Here is a 19,408-nt window from a genome sequence, read left to right on the forward strand (position 1 = left end):
CTCATTATGGACCAACAGTATTCCAGGTGGTCTCATGCTGGGCTTCCCTGGGTCCGATGGGGGTGTCCAAACTGGGGTGTTGAGCAGGAGCAGTGTTTATGGTCTGAGAGCCAGCTTGAGAAGCTGTGGATCATGTAGCTTATGACTCAACCTGGCAGATGAGCGTGATAGTGAGATGGAAGGCATAGGATCAGCCATCCAGTGAACACAACACAGCAGCATCCATGTATCCCAGAGCCTGCCAAACTCAACCCTCTGCATTTACATCTATTTATTTGGCAGACGCTGTTGTCTAAAGCGATGTTCAAGTGAGACAGATGATACGTACCAGCCGTACAGCTGTCACCTTGCCAACTTGGGTACTGCTGCTGCTCAGCTGAACTTCCAAGGAATGAACAGAAGCCATTAGTTGGTGGCGGGAATCAGAAATGTTATGAAGGGCCGTCTGAGACACAGTGTCCAATCAAAATACAATCATCTCCCAAACAAGTGTCAAATGGTGCCAAGTGAACTCCTTCACAAACAAACAAGTCAATGGTGGACTTTGAGCCAGTAGGGTCTGGTGATGGGGGTAGTTTAGATCGGGGGACACATGGTGAGGTGCTTCTCGGAAGAGGTAAGTCCTAAGCCAGGGTTTCTCAACCCGGTCCTCGGGGACCACCAGACGGTCCATGTTTTTGCTCTCTCCCAATTCCCTGCCAATTGGGAGAGAGCAAAAACGTGGACCGTCTGGTGGTCCCCGAGGACTGGGTTGAGAAACCTTGTCCTAAGCCATTGTTTGAGGGCAGTAGGGGACACTGTAGACTTTACTTCACTCTTTACCCCTCTGAATCTGGCTTTGTTCCTCATGTTGTGTGTAAGTCAGTAGGATGTCAAGTTGGGGTGATTCCAGGGTCTTTGGCAGGTGGCCCAACACTCAGCTCTCCTGTTTCCTTTGGTCTCCCCTGCCCCCCCCCCCCTCTTTCTTCCCCGGCTGTGTGCCGGAAACAGGGTCACTTTAGGGCACTTTCCAGTCCCCCGGTCGTGGCTGACGACTCACTAAATACATGATTTCTGTGATGATGAAGGAGTTTTGCTACCTTATACAGCCTTACCAACTACTTTGAGCCTTTTAAAGGTAGCTGGAGGCCGAAACAGCCGGGGGTGATGCCAGGGGAGACGCAAAATCAAGTAGCGCTTATTAAACAAAAACGGAGGAAGGAAATCCTTGGGTGGAAGTAGACCTCCACGTGAAAGCGGCAACATCTGGCTGCCATTGTCCCATGGGGAGGGGGACATAGTGAATGACCAAGAAGATGTGAGAGAGATGGATGATGGGAGAGAGATGGATGGAGCCAGACTCCATCCTTCTATTGGATTTTGGATTAACTGATGATTCTTAACTGAAGCTAGTTATATGGGAGCACATTTTTATCAGATTGGAGTTAAGTATATCGCTCAAGGGCACAACAGCTGAATCCCTTGTGAGACTTTACAATCTCTATCATATCATCTTAACTTCTGAAACACCTCATTCAGCCAGGATGCATGTCTTTCCATTCGGCTCCCAGACGGCACGGTTTGATATGGTGGAAGTAGGTAGACGGCATGAAAGAAGATACTAGTGACTCTGTGAAGAGGTTAATTGATATTTCATTCTGAGGTATCTTATCAAACGCGCCCAGTAGGGGAAGAAGTTGGGGTCTTGCTATTATCTGAGCTCCGGATTCTCCTGACGTAGCAGACGTGATGAAGTGAGACTCGTCCAAGGCCGCTCATGAGCGCATGTGTTCCTGCAGCTGCTGTTATTGACGATGCCGTTCACAGCAGCTCCAAGGATCCTGGGTGATTTGCAATCGCCATTAAAACATGCATACTGATTGTACCTCGAGCTGCAAGAGTGAGACGGCTCCCTCTCACCCCTGCTGTGGTGTGATTCATAGAGGGCTTTCTTAGACCACAGAACAGCAGCTCCCAAAGCAGTCATTAGCTAGTTTGCACCAGCCTGTGCACTAATTTGACAAATGTGCAACGTGCCACTTAATTATTTTCCAAATGCATAGTCTGTGGCAGCTATAGAAAGTCCACAATGTATAATTAATTAGATGGAATGTCTAATTGATCTCCAAGTAATGTAATTTCTGGTAGGGTTTCTCTGATTGGTCAGATAGTTGCATTGTTTCTCCTGCAATCCGTTGGTGGCTATTAAACCTTTTGCGCGTCGTTTATTGGCTTTTGATGAGATGTTGCCCATTTTTACTGTCCCACATTCAAACCAAAATATCTTTGAAGTTATGTGTCTATTCTCTGTCAGTTTTTTTGGCAGTTAGCTTTGCCCGTCTGTCGACATTCTCTCCCTTCCGCAGATTTTCACCCGTTGAGCGCTCAGGGTTGAGTTTTATACCCTGACAGGAAGCTGAATTGCTGATGACTCGCTAATCAGCTGAGTTGTTTCCGTCTTAACAAGCTAGTTGCCTCAGGCTATGCCGAGCACTCGGTGTAATTCCTCACCACCAATCATTGTTTGGGTTCTTCTTCCAGGAAGAAGTGGTCCTTCCATCTCTGAAGATCCCCCAGTGTGTTTGGCGTGCAGGACCCACCAACCTGGCCAACTGAACGCACCCACGGACCAGCGTTCCATCATGGGCAAGAGTCTCCGTGGAGATTCCCTCCCTCCTGCCTGCTCCGGTGGGTACGGCAGATGCTCGCGTCCCTTAAGCCATTTGGACGACCTTCCTCTGAGGGACCAGGGCACTCTTGTTTGCCGTTAGCCGGGTCGTGATGAGAGACACCCGAAGAGAAAAGCCCATAAATATATCATAGCGATTTAGAGGCTACACTGACAAGGCAGCTGTTGTTATCTGTAATTCTGATCCAGTCTGACAGGTGGGAAGAAAGAATGCCGTGGACGGCACACCGGCGTTCCAAGGTGATACTGCACTAGCTAAGGCTGCATGTCGTCCGTGGCCCTTGGGAAAATTGAATCGCCAAAGCCGTATTTCTTAATTTCTCCGGTGGTGCCTTGGGAATCTCATCTTTAACTCCACAAGGCGTGGGTCTCGTCTGAATTATTTTTCCTGAAATTGCCAGCGGAGCACAGAAACACGATTAAAATAATGTATCAGTGACTCGCAGGAGATGTTTGTCTCCACAGGCCCCTGGGGAGCTTGTGGTGAGGCCATGTGTTCCAAGTGTGTGACGCCGTGCTCTTCTGCCTGCTCTCATGACCCACCCCTCGCAAAAACCTCTGTCTGCTCTCCCTACAGCTCACATGCCAGCATTTGGCGTGGCCTGTAATCAGATACCTGGTGTGATGCCTACACGATACCCAAATGGATCAGGATTCCATGGCAAATTGCATTTCAGGGGGGCAATTGTTGATTTTTTTCATTTTAATTTTTATAAAATGTAAAAAAAATGACATAAAGGAAGTTCATAGTAAAGTTGTACTCAATTTCTAAACATCAGTGGTATTTGGGGGAATGGCATTTATGCAGGAAGATTCCTGTATCCCTTCAAACAACAATCGTCCTCAGTCTCCCTTACTGTGTGCAATGGCAGTAAAGTGGAATCTAATTGAATCTAATGAAGTTTTGCACCAGTATATTGGAGTTAAACCTCAGTGGCACATATGCATGTATTTTTATGGAAAAGTCGGCTGAGCGTTTCGGAGTGTGATGTGCGCTCTGCCTGCTGAGGGAGCGTCCTGCTCTACTGAGGTCTTTCCTCCAAAATGTCAGCGTATAGCCTGCCATTGCTTAGACGTGTAATGGGAGAAGCGTGTGAGATGTGGGTGTGGAGATGTAAGACGGCGCACGCACGCGAAGCTTCGCACGGCCCCTTAAATGTGGTGATTCGATAACTAGGAGCAGGTCAGATGTTGGTGGAATATGTGCATTTCATTATGAAAAGACTCATGGTGAGTGTAAATCATACTCATGTCCTTGCAGTGTTACAGCAACCCCCCTCCCCCCCCCAACCAGGACAAGAGGCTAGAAGATGGAATATAGAATATAGAAGCAATTCTAAGGGAAATTACTAAAAATGCCTCCGTTCTCTTGGGTGATGTTTTGGATGCTCTCATTGTTGCAAGTGCGTAGGTTTGGTTTCAATATTTATGGAAACCAAATTAGCCTGGAACCACCCACCCCCCTAAACACGCACGGTACTCCCGCAGTATTGGCAGGGTCACGTCCACACCTTCCAGACCCAAACCTACACTCTTGCACTGTTGGCAGATTCTGACAGAGAACTGGGCTTTGATCTGGTACCTCCAAGGAGATACGGAATGCCAGAGCAAAGGCAGGGGTCTAAAGGGGTTGAATTACCATTCGCAGGTTGGAAAGCTGGTCAGTCGCTTTCGCAGCCGCCGCTGTGGGCAGCCAGTGGCCCGGCCCCCCCTCGTCACATGCCAGGAGGTCACCCTTTATATGCAAATTCACTCACAACTTACACAGTGATTGGATTTCATATATAATGTTACCCAGCATTCTGCACTCAGCTAGTAAGTACAGGCAGCTGTCGACTTGCATAAAACCGACTAACAAAAAAATATCCGAGATACACGGACATTACGAAAGTGCTAACGCAAAAAGGCGACCGACCCTGTAAGTAAATTTACATGTTATCTTTTCATTTGTTTCATATGTGCTTCTTAGTACGTATTACTAGTATATTTTTGGCTTATGTGTTTTTTGTAATAAGGAGTTCTGAATGGCATGGAGGGGTCTACCCGACTTACGTTAAGGTTTGTGGAACTAATTTTTTTACGTCAGTTGCAAATAGCCTGTATTACTGAAACATTCCATGTACTCCAGGCTAAAACTGAAAGTATCATTGAACATGATATCAAGCAGTGTTTCTCTCCTGGGGGGCGCAGCCCACTAGCGGGGGCCCGTGAGCACCTTTTAAGGACATTAAAAAACACAACATTGCTAAAATGAGAGTTGGGCGATATAAAATTTTCACAGTATATCGGTATTTTTTCAAAACGAGATATAGGATGACACAATACCGTTATTTATATCGATATACTTTAATTGTGCCTTAAAATTGGGGCTTTATTAAAGATTTTTAATAGAAACCAATAGTATTCTTTCCTGGCTGTAAACAGAGTAAGAGCTTCAGTCGTGACTGTCCCAGAATTCACAGATAAAATCAAGCCGTTGGGTTAGCAGCGTCTTACGGGGAAGACGACGAATCATGGTTCATTTTGTTTTAAAACTTTGTTAAAAATATCATACTCGGGCTGCAATTTATTTGTTTTATTTTGTTGAAGGCTAACACCATGAGAATCTGAGATCTGAGACTCTTCAGAATTTCAGTTATTAACACACATTTACTGGTTGCCAGGTTTGTCATTTTAGAACTGTTTGCCAAATTGGTTATCGATTTAGTTTATTTGTTCATAAACATTCACCTTCTGTTTTAAGAGCAATATCATAATCTGATAAAAAAAAATTGTGCTGGTGTACAAAGTGAAACCTTGTTTGAGTCGTGTTCAATAGAAATGACATCGTTTAGTAGTGTAATCAAATTATATTTATATTAATAAACGTTGGCAATTTTTGTCACCACTGCAGGATGCATATGAGAGAAACAATACCATAGCCTGGGTGGGGGGCCTAAACATATTTTCCTGGACATAGAGGGGTCCTTGGATTAAGAAAAAGGTTGAGGACCACTGATATAGAGCATTGTTTCCCACCCCAGTCCTTGGGGACCCACAGACGGTCCATGTTTTTGCTCCCTCCCAGCTCCCTTTCAGAAGCTCCATGTTTTTGCTCCCTCCCAGCTCCCTTTCAGAAGCTCCATGTTTTTGCTCCCTCCCAGCTCCCTTTCAGAAGCTTCACGTTTTTGCTCCCTCCCAGCTCCCTTTCAGAAGCTTCACGTTTTTGCTCCCTCCCAGCTCCCTTTCAGAAGCTCCATGTTTTTGCTCCCTCCCAGCTCCCTTTCAGAAGCTCCACATTTTTGCTCCCTCCCAGCTCCCTTTCAGAAGCTTCACATTTTTGCTCCCTCCCATCTCCCTTTCAGAAGCTCCACGTTTTTGCTCCCTCCCAGCTCCCTTTCAGACCGTCCACATTTTTGCTCCCTCCCAGCTCCCTTTCAGAAGCTCCACATTTTTGCTCCCTCCCAGCTCCTTTTCAGAAGCTCCACGTTTTTGCTCCCTCCCAGCTCCCTTTCAGACCGTCCACATTTTTGCTCCCTCCCAGTTCCAGAGGACTGGATTGGGAAACACTGATATAGAGAATGTACCGGAACCCTGAGAGCATGCTGGGAACATTACAGTACACATCGCCATGCAGAAAAGGGTTATATATAAGGGTTTATGTCAAACTATTACTGTCTTTTAGTGAGACGTAGATATGTATGTTAGGCAGAGGATCATCCTGGTTAACACCCCACTAACTGCATACAGGGTCACATGATGCCCCTGTTAACATCTGTCTAGAATGTTCCAGAATATCTGTGCCTGATTTAAATTCATCCTTTTCACCTTGTGTTTATTTCTTCCATGACATGTTGGATCCTCGCGGAGAAGCAGGTCAGGATGCACAGAAAGGATTAGCCAGAAAAATGATAAAAGTCCTCCGTAGTACCTTGGCTCCGACTCTGTGCCAGCCAACCAGATGCTGGTTGGTGGGGGTTGATTCTGATTACCACCGTTTATGAAAGACGGCCTACAAATGTCTGAATCAGACTGTCCCGGACAACTCAATCCATGCAGACAGCAGAGACACACACTAATGCGCCGTACATAGTGTGCTGCCTCGGTCGGATCTCTGGAAACCTCCCATCTATTCCCATCATGCAGCTGTACACTTCTAAGAATGTAGATCAATGTTCACTCCCCCTAAATTAGTGGAAGCCATTAGGCAGGGCAGTAAATCCCGGTTATGAATCTCTTTCATTGGTGTGATCACCTTTGAGTTTTATAATCCATGCAGCGCTCCGATTGCTTAATGGAAAATGTATTTGAGTGCCATTCGGAACGGCCCAATGACAAATTAGTCGGTTTAATGCTGCGGTGATGTTTTCATTTCATTCCTAATCTGCTTTTAGAATTCCCCCTGTGTTTTATTATTTTTGTAAAAGAACAGACCATAGATCATGTTTGTAATTTTTCTTCTTTGCAGATCTAAAATAATCCAGATATCCACGTCGCTGGCCAGTCGGCCTCCACAGGCTCATGTCTGACGTTCTTCCAGGTGAGATCCTCCCCTTCTCTCTCATCATGTTCTCCACACCTCCGCCTCTTCCTGCTCTTTCCTAAGCTTCCTGCGGCCATGGCTCTGTCCCCTCCAACCCGCTGCTGACTCTGGAGGCTGGCGCTCACTAGACCTTCTTGTACTGAGAGTCTATTTCAGGCGCCGTGACCTTTCACTGACCTTTGCCCCCAGGGGTATATGCCTGTGTTGTTTCGGTCTTATGGTGGATGACAGGCTCAGGTTGACGTTAAAAACCCGCTTTAATCTCTGCTTTCTCTCCACCAGCCCAGTTTCAAAGTGTACTTGAGAGGCGCATTATTTTTTCTGTATAATGAATTAAATACTTCAAAGGATTCCCTCTGTTTCCCCTTCAAACTTGTCAGTTGGATATAAAATGACTCGGATTGAGCTCTATGGTAATTTCATTAGCCGAATCGCTAAATTCCAGCGCTAATTTCTTTTTGTTAATTTTACCTCTGCTCGGCGTCTCCCATCCCCGGCGGGCATTTGAGAGCTGAAGACCTAGACGGAAAGTGTTTTGAAATTCACATCCCTGCAGAGGTCTGGGCCATGAATTGGGGAGATCGGATATCAGGCTCGTCGGTTTAGAACAGGGTCACAGAGCATCGCTGCTTGTGGCTTGTTTGTACTTTCTGCTGCTATGTCAGGATTTCTACAGTTGCTCTAAATCCTGATCAATAAAGGATCTATCTATCTATCTGTCTGTCTATCTATCTATCTGTCTGTCTGTCTGTCTGTCTGTCTGTCTGTATATTCTACTAAATTGAAGAGCAAATTTCCAGAACTCAGTGTGTCTATTGCTGTTTTCGAGATGTGCCCGCCAATATCCTAAAGTCAGGCTTCTTCTGAATATATTACAGTATCAGGAATCAAACCTCACTCAGTCCTCATGTAATCAAATGAAGAACTTTCCTTAAATTTCTAAAAACTCACTAAGTCCACAGATTTTCGACTCATAGACTGGGGGAGTTTAGGACATTTGCTCTTCAATCACGGTCAGTATTTTTTATGATATGTAATTATATATAGTTAATGAGTATTATTTATGACCTTTTAATTAATTGCCCCTTAATTACCTTTTGTCTCCAGTTGACTCCTCGTTGGCAATGATGTCGGTCTGTGTGCCCCCGTCCCACGGCAGCCCGCCTACGGTCGATGTGGCCAATTGCAATGTGGCCCCGCCCACCCCACCCACCTCGCTAAGCCTTCGCTCCTCCCACAACCAGCTGCTCAACTGTGACATCATGAAACAGGGTGCCCCCGAGCTGCATGGTTCTGCCACCCCACCCAAGTGTCGCAAGAAGTATGCCCTGACCAGCATCCAAAGCGCGATGGGGCTCAGTGAGGCCCCCCCTGCTGACCCCGCCCCTCAGGGTAACTGCACAGAGCCCGCCCCCTGCTCCGCCAATCCCAAGCTGGCCAAAAATGGGGCAAATCAGCTGCGCAAAGCCGCAGAGCAGCAGGACTGCAACAAAAACACAACTGGGGGCAGTGAGGGTGGGGACAGCCATGGGGAAGGGCAGGGCATTATCACTATGAAGTCAGAGGATGGGGAGAGTCAAGCTCCGCCCAGGAGGAGCAAGACTTCCCCGGAGCACTCCTCCGAGGACCCCGCAGAGGAGGACCCCGCTCTGACGCCGCTACGCCCCCCTACCCCCAAGCTCCCCAGTCCAGAGTGCGTCCCCTTGCTGTCGGAAGCCTCCACCTCATCCAGCCCCGAAGCCAAGAAGGATCAGCCCAAGACGGGGGCCAAGACGGACTGCGCCCTCAACCGCATCCAGAACCTGGCGCCCAGTGAGGAGGATTCCAGCTGGACCACGCTGTCCCAGGACAGCGCCTCCCCTGTCTCCCCGGAGGAGCCAGGTAAGCAGTGCACTCCCCTCACCGTCTGTTTTTAAGCTGTGCGCTCCCCTCACCATCTGATTTTAAGCAGTGCGCTCCCCTCACTGTCTGATTTTAAGCAGTGCGCTCCCCTCACCGTCTGATTTTAAGCAGTGCGCTCCCCTCACTGTCTGATTTTAAGCAGTGCGCTCCCCTCACCGTCTGATTTTAAGCAGTGCGCTCCCCTCACCGTCTGATTTTATGCAGTGCGCTCCCCTCACTCTCTGATTTTAAGCTGTGCAATCCCCTCACCGTCTGATTTTAAGCAGTGCGCTCCCCTCACTGTCTGATTGTAAGCTGTGCACTCCCCTCACTGTCTGATTTTATGCAGTGCGCTCCTCTCACTCTCTGACTTTAAGCTGTGCAATCCCCTCACCGTCTGATTTTATGCAGTGCGCTCCCCTCACTCTCTGATTTTAAGCTGTGCAATCCCCTCACCGTCTGATTTTAAGCAGTGCGCTCCCCTCACTGTCTGATTGTAAGCTGTGCACTCCCCTCACTGTCTGATTTTATGCAGTGCGCTCCTCTCACTCTCTGACTTTAAGCTGTGCACTCCCCTCACTGTCTGATTTTATGTAGTGCGCTCCCCTCACTCTCTGATTTTAAGCTGTGCACTCCCCTCACTGTCTGATTTTATGCAGTGTGCTCCCCTCATTCTCTGATTTTAAGCAGTGCACATAAACATACTTCTGCAGCATTTCCTGAGTGTTTGTGTTTGATCTGGTCCCACTGTCTGCAGTGTTCCCTGTAACATTTTTATTTGGCTTATATTACCACCTGTATTCCTGATTTAAGTTCCCACACCTGGCATTTTCGGCTGTGCTTGTTTGGTGAATTTCTGTGCACAGCCAGGTGGAATTTTCCAGGTTCTGTTACTGATGCTAATGCTGATGATCATACGATTGTATTTTGCGCTTTATGTTATGTTATATTTATGCAGGATAATCAGTCATAGTGTGAGAACGTGGAATGTTCTGGTGGGGGGGGGGGGGCTCTGAGTTAGTCATTTCAACAAAGTATTAAAAAATTACACGGCTTGCAGAGAGCGTGAGAATTTCTGATGCCCCTGAAATGAAGTTCAGCTTGAAGCTGTGATTTTCTTTCCTTGTTTGGCTTAATGAATCTCATCGGATTTTGCTGGTTGCTTCTAACTTGAAGGTTGTCTGAGGTTAACTAGGGTTTTGAACCAATTGAATCACATACTTTTTTGCATTTATATCTAGCAAACGCTTTTGCCCAAGGCAACATGCAGATGAGAAAGCAGGGTCAGACAGTCTCTGGAGTCTCTGGGGGGGTTTAACAGCCTCGCTCAGGGGGCCAAGGATGAAATCACTCTGCTGGCCCTGGGATTTGACCCGGTGACCTCCCGATCAGAAGCACAGGGTTCTAACCCACTGAGCCACATGCCTCACTTGCATCGAGTCCCAGCCGCTCTTTTGTGAAGAACGCAGGCAGAGGGATCTAGAAGGATCAAAGAACCCCAGCCCCTCCTCCTTCTCGTTTACTCGTGACGAGCCGACCGCCAGTGGTTGGAGCCCCCCCTCCACCCGCATCCCCAAACTCCTGAGTCACTGTGCTGTGGTCTGTTTCTGTCCCAGTGCTGGTGATAGATTCAGCAATGAGCTCAGAGGGAGGGACAGCACTCGCAATCAAAAGCGGAGCTTCCTGGATCGATGCCTCGTCCCGGTGTGAAGCACAGTTGGATGGAGCCACAGAGAAAGATCCAGAAAATGAATATTTAAAAGTCGACTTGGGGTGAAGCCGCCCCTCAGACGGATCGTTCCACTGAAATGAATGGCAGCTTCTCTCCCCTTAAAATGAGGAAACATTTTACATTGAACATTTGGGGAGAATAATCAAAACCTCTGTGGGTTTAGTACTTTTTTCCATCAGTCTGTCTGGGTTTCATTAACTGGCTCTGTAGACGAAACACACGTCCTGGGGCCGGCTGTGTGGCATGTGGTGGTAATAAGGCATCTCTGCTAGCGGCAGTTAGGGCGCCTTTATGGTTGCCCGGTTAGTGCCTGGTTAGTGCTGTGCCTTTATGGTTGCCCGGTTAGTGCCCAGTTAGTGCTGTGCCTTTATGGTTGCCCGGTTAGTGCTGTGCCTTTATGGTTGCCTGGTTAGTGCCCGGTCAGTGCTGTGCCTTTATGGTTGCCCGGTTAGTGCCCGGTCAGTGCTGTGCCTTTATGGTTGCCCGGTTAGTGCCCGGTCAGTGCTGTGCCTTTATGGTTGCCCGGTTAGTGCCCGGTCAGTGCTGTGCCTTTATGGTTGCCCGGTTAGTGCTGTGCCTTTACGGGCAGATATGGCACACTGTGGCACACACCGTGAATGTAGGCTATACCTTATTTTATCAGTTCCTTTGTGGCACTTGATCCGCATCCTGCCTGATCTTCTGGAGAAACGTTCAACGCTGTGAACAGGGAGAAGCAGGTTTCACATTCGCGGTGGAATGTACTAGCCTGGGGCTTTATGTGTGATTAGAAGGTTGCCAGTTCAAATCCCGGGGTTGGTAGAGTGATGTGATCCTTGAGCCCTTGAGCAAGACTCTTAACCCCCAGTTGCTCCAGGGACTGGGTGACCCTACTTTCACTTCTATACTACATTGGGAAAAAGCGTCTCGTTAATGAGTTGTAATTATAACAAATTATGTCAAATGGGTGCAGTGCGTGTGTGTTTGCTGGAAATGTAAAGTACATTACATTAGTTTTACACGTAAACGTTAGTACATTATCATTCCTTAGTGAGTACGGTTAGGGAAATGGATTAATGTACTGTCTAAAATAATGCATGTTTTAGTATGCATATTTATGACAAGAGAAGGGCATTGTGGGTAGTGCTGGGGTAGTGACTCCACGATGGAGACGCAGTGGGAGAATGACAGCACCCACGCCAGCCAGTGATGGATGAGTGCATCTGTATTTGTTTAATAGATGCTCTTGTCCCAAGTAAAGTACAGGTGATGAAAGCTAGGAGTGAGAGAGAAGGGATGGTAAGCATGCATGAAGTTTTGCTTGGTGAGATGGATGTGGGATTTGAACCCATATCCTTCTGGGTATGTTTACAGAGTTTGCAGTGGCAGTCTGGCAGTGAAGGGTGTACTGGGTCCTCACAGCACCCTGTATTTTTAGCAAACCGCCTGCTTTGTACTCTATATACTATTAACTCAGAGCTTTTATGTCTCGTTCCCTTCAGAATCACCTCAGACAGGAGAAAAGTGAAATATTTAATGAAGCTTATAAAATGATCCTGAGATGGTTTTTTCCACTGGATTTTCCTGCCTCATACGTAATGTGGATGGCGTTCACAGCTGTGTAAACGGCAGCCGCTTAATTCAGGCCAGAGACTTTTGCAGAGGTTCTGAGCCAGGGAAATGGTTTCCAAGTGCTCCTCAAGTTTTGCACATTCGTCCTACTAAAAGAAACTTCTTTATTAATATGGGTGTTCTGGTATTTAGCCAGATTTAGCTAGTATCCTGTGCAAAAACACAATACATTTGCATAAAACAGCTGCGATTCTAGGATTTTGTAAGGTTCAGGGCATAAGAGGGGCCATAATTCATACAGAGAAGCCAATCTTATTATTAGCCAATGATATGCTTTGAATCGGTGAATGATGGAGAGAGGACATTTTGGAAGCCAATCAGCTTTCAGCTGGGACCAGCTGGACCTGCCCGTGTGTATGCCCCTGCATTTCTCAGGAAATGGTAGCCTGTCTTATTAGGCTTTAATTCCGGTCCGGTTTGGTTGTCACTTGTCTGGCCTGTCCAGGTTTTTAGGAGACGCCTGTTTGCTCACTTCCTTTGGCGGTATAATCCCACATCACAGAACCCACTGCCTTTTCCGCTACCCCCAGGAACCGAGCCGTACTCGAGCCATACCTGAGCTGTACCCAAGCTGATCCCGAGTCGTACCTGAGCCGTACCCAAGCTGATCCCGAGCCGTACCCGAGCCGATCCCGAGTCGTACCCGAGCCGGACCCAAGCCGTTCCCGAGTCATACCCGAGTCGTACCCGAGCTGGACCCAAGCCGATCCCGAGTCATACCCGAGTCGTACCCGAGCTGGACCCGAGCTGATCCGGAGTCGTACCCGAGTCGTACCCGAGCTGATCCCGAGTCGTACTGCAAACTGACGGTTTTCCATTGCAAAGTATGTGAGCCAAATGCTAATTCCGCCAGTGTTCGATGGTAACACAACACAGCAATTACTAGGCTATCATGGACTCCCAGCTTTCAACTACCGGACTGACATGGATGTCAGCACATTTTTTATCGAAGTGTGAATCAGCAGATGCGATTCCCCTCGTGATATACTGTACAGAATATTGGAGGAAAACAAAGCTGCCTTCTTTTCATGGGTTGACAGCAAATCATCCCGCCTGCATCTGAAATGGCGTCGTGTGGGGGGTCGGGTTTGGGGGTCGGGTTCGGGGGTGTGTTTCCTTCGCGTTTCTGCCTCTAGGCTCCCACAGTCTCAAGTATCATTAACAATCAACGTCAGAGCATAATAAGAAGAGACTGTCTGCAATGTGGCTAGTAGGACAAGAGATGTCCTCTTCGTAACGTGAAAATCCTATTTCTGTACTGTTTTGGTAGCTCTTTAAATTATCATAAAGATGTAGCAGAGACTGACACTCGGGATTTGTCCTGCATCTTCTCCAGATGTTTGGAGATCGTCTGAAGCAAAGAACCACCTCCCCTGCTAGCTGCCTGAGGCTCCTAAATTTGCGTTTGGTTCGCAACCCAGAGAGACTTGTTATGGGTGTTACCGTGTGCAAGGTCACCACCCTGAAGTAAACAGAGTCACTGACCAATCGGCATGGAGGAATGATGGGTGTCATCAATCACGGAGCAGATAGCAGATCAGACAGAATCCCGTTCCAGCCTGACATACTGATCGATACTGTCAAAAGGAATCAGAAGCCGCCGCTATCCTCTCGAACCGTGGATCTGTCTCTTCGGGAATGCTGCAGCTGTCTGCTTTAGTATCTGCTGTACTCGGGGAACATTTAACAACATAGATGTTTAATTTAAGAATAACCCCCCCCCAGAGAGATTTCAATGCCCCCAAACCACCCTCTGCTCCCACCCACTCGATCTGGAGATACTGTGTGCATACCCACCGCTACATTCACATTAAAATACATCGTGTTTTATCATAAACCTCATTCCGAGAGGATGCATTAAAGTATTTGGCTGAGGCTGCCGGAGATTCTGTACAAACAGACGTGCCTTTCATGCCGTGAGCTAAACATGCCTGCGGTGATTTTCCAGAAATAGAAATAGTGATATTTCACTCATTCCTGTGGATGAAGGATTTCTCCTTTCGTTTATCCGATGCTGCTCCTCATGAGACATACACAGGTTAGAGCCAGCTTGGGGGGGCATGCAGGGTAAGAGCTGGGGGCGAAGGGCTTTACTCAGGGGCCTAACTGTGGCATCAGTCTGCCAGCTCAGGGATTTGAACCAGCAACCTTCTGATCACAGGTGCAGAATACTAAGCCACTGAGTCACACACAGATCTCTGATGAAATGCACTCATAACGGTGTTCATTAGCCGCCTCACGCAAAGCCCTTCAGCCTCCTCTGTCCTCCCCGGTGCTTCTGTGCCCATCCCCCCGGGAATGAAGGCCGAGGCGGTCCACTGGAGCTGTACCCTCCAAAGCCCTCATCTCAAGGTCCCCCGAGTCCCACTGCTAATCCACACAGTTCAGGCTCCAAATGTAATTATGCCTCCTTCAGGCTAGATCACCACAGGAAACCGGAAGTTTGTCGGTTCATAACTTCCGAGTGATGCTCGGTTGACTCGGTTACCCATCCCAGTTACCTGATTACTGCCCCCCACCCCCACCCTTAGCTGTGTGATCAGTGCCCCATTTGGAGAAGTTGAGGTTCCGTCCCTGTAGGTTTACACCGTGGTATATAGGGACCTGAATGTTGGCGTGGTGATGCTTTCGTGCCTAAGAGGGCAGTTGATTATTTGAAAAGCTGTAGATCTGTAAAGTGGGGGTGAAACAGATGCTGTTGGGGTTGTTTGGGGGGGCTCTGACTGTACTTTCTGTGTCCGTGTTTGGTTCTGCGCTGTGTGTTTACTGGGCACTGTGTCGTTACAGTGGAGGATAACTTTGGTACTCAGCGTGGTGGGGGTTTAAACCAGTGCGCCACACAGGGGCCGTGTGTTTTTAATCCCGCGTGAAACTCCCTCTCGTGTCGGTGTTCCATCTGTCTTCACGCCCCTGTAAGCGGGACTTTCGGATCTCTGAGCTCGCCTTCATATCTTTGTCTGTGAGCTGCTGAGCAAGTGTGTGTTTCTCTCTCGTGTCCCTGGGTCTGTTTTTGCCATTGGAGAAGCTGCAGATTTGCCCAGCACTTCCTCTCTCCCCTCGTCTCCCTCTCCCTCCCTCCCTCCCTCCCTCTCGCTCGCTCGCTCACTCACTAGCGGAGGTCACATGACTCTGCGCTGGGTGATACTGCAGGAAAGATGATCTTCAGGTTGCTAGGACAACAAAAGGTGCCTGGATGGAGGATGATCAGCCTCCTCTCGCTACCTAATGCTCCCGCGTGAGGAGGGGGGGGCGGCGTGACCCAGACAGGAAGTCGGCCTCCGCTCTGCTCCGCCGTTCCCGCCGGTCCCGGGAGGGGTGGGGGACAGACAGACGCCCGCTGGGATACTGTTAATTCCTTGCGCTGGTGCCCCGTTTCGGCTCTCGTCCATGCGAGTGACACACAGCACCGCTTGTCATGATGCTTGGGGAGGATTACATGCTGGCGATCGTCATTGTCAATTATGAGGGTAGGTACCGTACAGCTGCAGCATTCTCGGGGATATGCTTGCCGGTCCGGGGGAGGGATACGGGGGCCCAGATCGGGCGCTTTTTTTTTTTGGGGGGGGGGGGGGGTGGTGGCTTTGGCTGGGTGCCCCGGATCCCCGCGAGTGACGGGCCGGCATACTGGGTGAAGCACAGCCGCCCCCACCGGCCCCCAGTGCCCCCTCCCTGTGTTTCATGGTGAGGGGGACCCTGACGCTAAGAATCACGGAGCCCAGCTATGTGACTTGGGAATCCTCTCGCTCTGGGTCCGATTTCCAGTGCAGCACTGCGATTCCGACAAGCCAGTGCCAGACCTCCCGGACAGGCAGGATCCGTTGGAAATCGGCCGGTCTGCTAACTCTGGGCTCTGGCTGCCAGGTGCCGCTCCTGCGTGTCTGTGTGTGTGTGTGAGAGAGAGAGACCCTGCTCATGTGTGTGTGTGTATCCTGTGTGTGTATCCTGTGTGTGTATCCCTCTGTGTGTGTGTGTGTGTGTCCTGTGTGTGTGTATCCCTCTGTGTGTGTGTATCCTGTGTGTGTATCCCTCTGTGTGTGTGTATCCTGTGTGTGTATCCCTCTGTGTGTGTGTATCCTGTGTGTGTATCCCTCTGTGTGTGTGTGTATCCCTCTGTGTGTGTGTGTATCCTGTGTGCGTGTGTGTATCCCTCTGTGTGTGTGTTTGTATCCCTCTGTGTGTGTGTGTGTGTGTGTATCCCTCTGTTTGTGTGTTCACACCCTGTACCTGCCAGTACCTGCAGGGTTTATGTTCCCCCGTCTGCATTCCACTCCTCCCGGATGTTTCTGATGTGTTTGGAGTTCCTTTCATCCCGGATCCTGGCTCTGGCAGGGCGGGGCAGGTGGAGCGAGTGAGCGGCCCGCAGTCCTGCTGAATGGGGTCTCCTGCTGTAGGGGCGGGGGGTCCAGGAGAACTCCCACACCCTGGACAGGATGCCGGTCCATCACAGGGCACCGGACTGGGGTACACCCTGGACGGGATGCCAGTCCGTCACAGGGCACGGGGCTGGGGTACACCCTGGACGGGATGCCAGTCCATCACAGGGCACGGGGCTGGGGTACACCCTGGACAGGATGCCGGTCTATTACAGGGCAAGGGGCTGGGGTACACCCTGGACGGGATGCCAGTCCGTCACAGGGCACGGGGCTGGGGTACACCCTGGACAGGATGCCGGTCTATTACAGGGCAAGGGGCTGGGGTACACCCTGGACGGGATGCCAGTCCATCACAGGGCACGGGGCTGGGGTACACCCTGGACAGGATGCCGGTCTATTACAGGGCAAGGGGCTGGGGTACACCCTGGACGGGATGCCAGTCCGTCACAGGGCACGGGGCTGGGGTACACCCTGGACAGGATGCCGGTCTATTACAGGGCACAGGGCTGGGGTACACCCTGGACGGGATGCCAGTCCATCACAGGGCACGGGGCTGGGGTACACCCTGGACGGGATGCCAGTCCATCACAGGGCACATGTTTGCAATTGAGAGATGCTTATTAGCCTAACTGCATGTGTTTGGACTGGAGTACATAGAAGAAACCCTGACAACACAGGAATAACACAGCAGAGGCAGAATTCAACCCCCCAACCCTGGACACGTGAGGCGTCAGTGCCCCCTGTTGTGCTGGTGTGGCACGTTGGCATTTTTTTGCCTCGTAGTCGGATTAGAGTCACTCATCATGGTTCTGACGCGATCTGGGGCTTTCTGCTGTGCGGCTCAATGGCAGTAATTTGTTGACCTTGTCAGGGCCTGTGGGGGGGGCGTCTCCCATGGCGACGGGCACCGCCACCTGCAGGCGCTTTCAGGTACTACACGCACTGAAATACGACAGACGCTGCTCGTGAACGTTGCTGTTGATTGATGTCAAATCGGCACATTAGCTTTGCAGTCATGTCAGATATTTCTGGTGAGCCTGGAGCCTATCCAAGGAGAAACCGCTTGCAAGTTGGCGGGCGAGGGGAGCGGGGCGTGCTCTAGGGGACGGCAGTTCGTACCATAACACTCACACACAGCAGACAGTTCCGGAAAGCGGAGGACCTGCCATCTATGCAGGGCGGGAACTGGACACAGACCTGGCGGTGTGAAGCATCTGACTGATATCATGAGGGTAGAGTGTGGCTTACAGGCTCTGTACCTGTGATCGGAAGGTTGCTGGTTTGAATCCCATATTGGGTGGAGTAATATATCTGCTTTGGGCCCTTGACAATATAACCCCCCCCAGATAAATGGCTGGCCCTTCTGATCACTCTTCCTGGAGATATGCAAAAGCTCTCACGTTCTAATGTACAAATGGCAACATGAGCCTATGTGTGTTTGAGTTCTACTAAAACTGTGAGTGAGGGGGCCTGAAAACGGCAGATCGTTGATGTTCTAGATGACTGACTGTCCCTGTTCTGCACACCTCTCCAGTGGGGTAATGTCTGGTTTCTCTGGTGAAGACCTGGGCACAGGTCTGCTTCTAAGGCCACCCCTTAAAAACAATGATTGCAATGTGATCGGAAGGTCGCTGCTTCTAATCCCCAGGATTGCAGTGATTTCAGCGCTAACAGCCCTTAACCTTCAGTTTCTTCAGCCGCTGTCTGATCCGTGTTATTAAAATAAACAAAATGTGAAGAACTTTGATCTGTTAGCACTTATCCCTCCAGATCAGTCAGGAAGGAATTCTGGCTCGTGGAGATCATGACTGTCAGCATCAGGGAAAGACCCTCACCCCCCATCTACCTTCCTCATCGATCCATCACTACATCCCTTCAGCCCAGCTTTTCCTAACCTCGCTGTAGTTCCTGCTGCCTGGGACATCAGCTGTCTTCACGGGTTATGTTTGAGGCTCAACGTGTCAGCACCAATACCTGTAATCGGAAGGTCGTTGGCTCAAATCCCAGGGCCCAGCAGACCAATGCCGTTGTTCGGCCCCTGAGCAAGGCCCTTAACCCCCAGCTCCAAGGGTGCTGTACGCTGGCTGACCCTGTGCTGTGACCCCCCAAGCTTGCTCTCACCTGTCTGTGTGTCTCATAGAGAGCACGATTTGACAGGCAAAAAGCCAGTTTCCCCGTGGGGATCAGTAAAGTATCACTAATGATTCTCAGGCAAACCAAATACCTTTGGAAGTGTGAAGGCTATGTGTATATATATCCAGCTGGTTCCATTAATTAAATGATTCCCCGCGGCTCCCCCACAGCCATGAGTGTTGGCGGACGTGAGGCTGCTTTTGCCGTGTGTTTACGTATTAAGGAACCGCGATAGTAGCCCTCTCAGCTACGGCAGGCTGCTGTCCTGCGTCGTACTCGGACGTACGCTACCCGTGCCTCTTTCCAGAAGGGTTTTTCTAAAATAATTCTCATCTGACATCAGAAACCCAGCCATTAGCTATTTATAAAACATACCGGAGCCGTTTATTCTCTGTGCGACTGTCACCATAATTTAGCTGCTTTTAATTATTCAGCATGTGTTCGATTCCAGTTTGATGTGTTTATTATTAAAGCAGTTAAACATGTTT

At 49.4% G+C, this 19,408-nt stretch overlaps 1 protein-coding gene across 6 annotated transcripts in view; it reads left to right on the forward strand.

Annotated features, from left to right (window-relative positions):
* LOC111833097 (amyloid beta precursor protein binding family B member 2-like) overlaps positions 1–19,408 on the forward strand; it is a 72,732-nt gene that overhangs the window by 17,152 nt on the left and 36,172 nt on the right. For 5 of the 6 annotated variants that reach the window (XM_072697884.1, XM_023791069.2, XM_072697886.1 and 2 more), the window contains exons 2-4: positions 2,521–2,667; positions 7,116–7,187; positions 8,298–9,071. In XM_072697884.1, the coding sequence (XP_072553985.1) occupies positions 7,169–7,187; positions 8,298–9,071 (793 nt within the window). In that variant the 5' untranslated portion in view covers positions 2,521–2,667; positions 7,116–7,168. Of the gene's footprint in view, positions 1–2,520; positions 2,668–7,115; positions 7,188–8,297; positions 9,072–15,664; positions 15,882–19,408 lie in introns of those variants that run through there. The other variant, XM_023791125.2, reaches the window with a different exon arrangement.

The sequence above is a fragment of the Paramormyrops kingsleyae genome, chromosome 12 (genome assembly GCF_048594095.1).
Source record: "Paramormyrops kingsleyae isolate MSU_618 chromosome 12, PKINGS_0.4, whole genome shotgun sequence".
Lineage (NCBI taxonomy): Eukaryota > Metazoa > Chordata > Actinopteri > Osteoglossiformes > Mormyridae > Paramormyrops > Paramormyrops kingsleyae.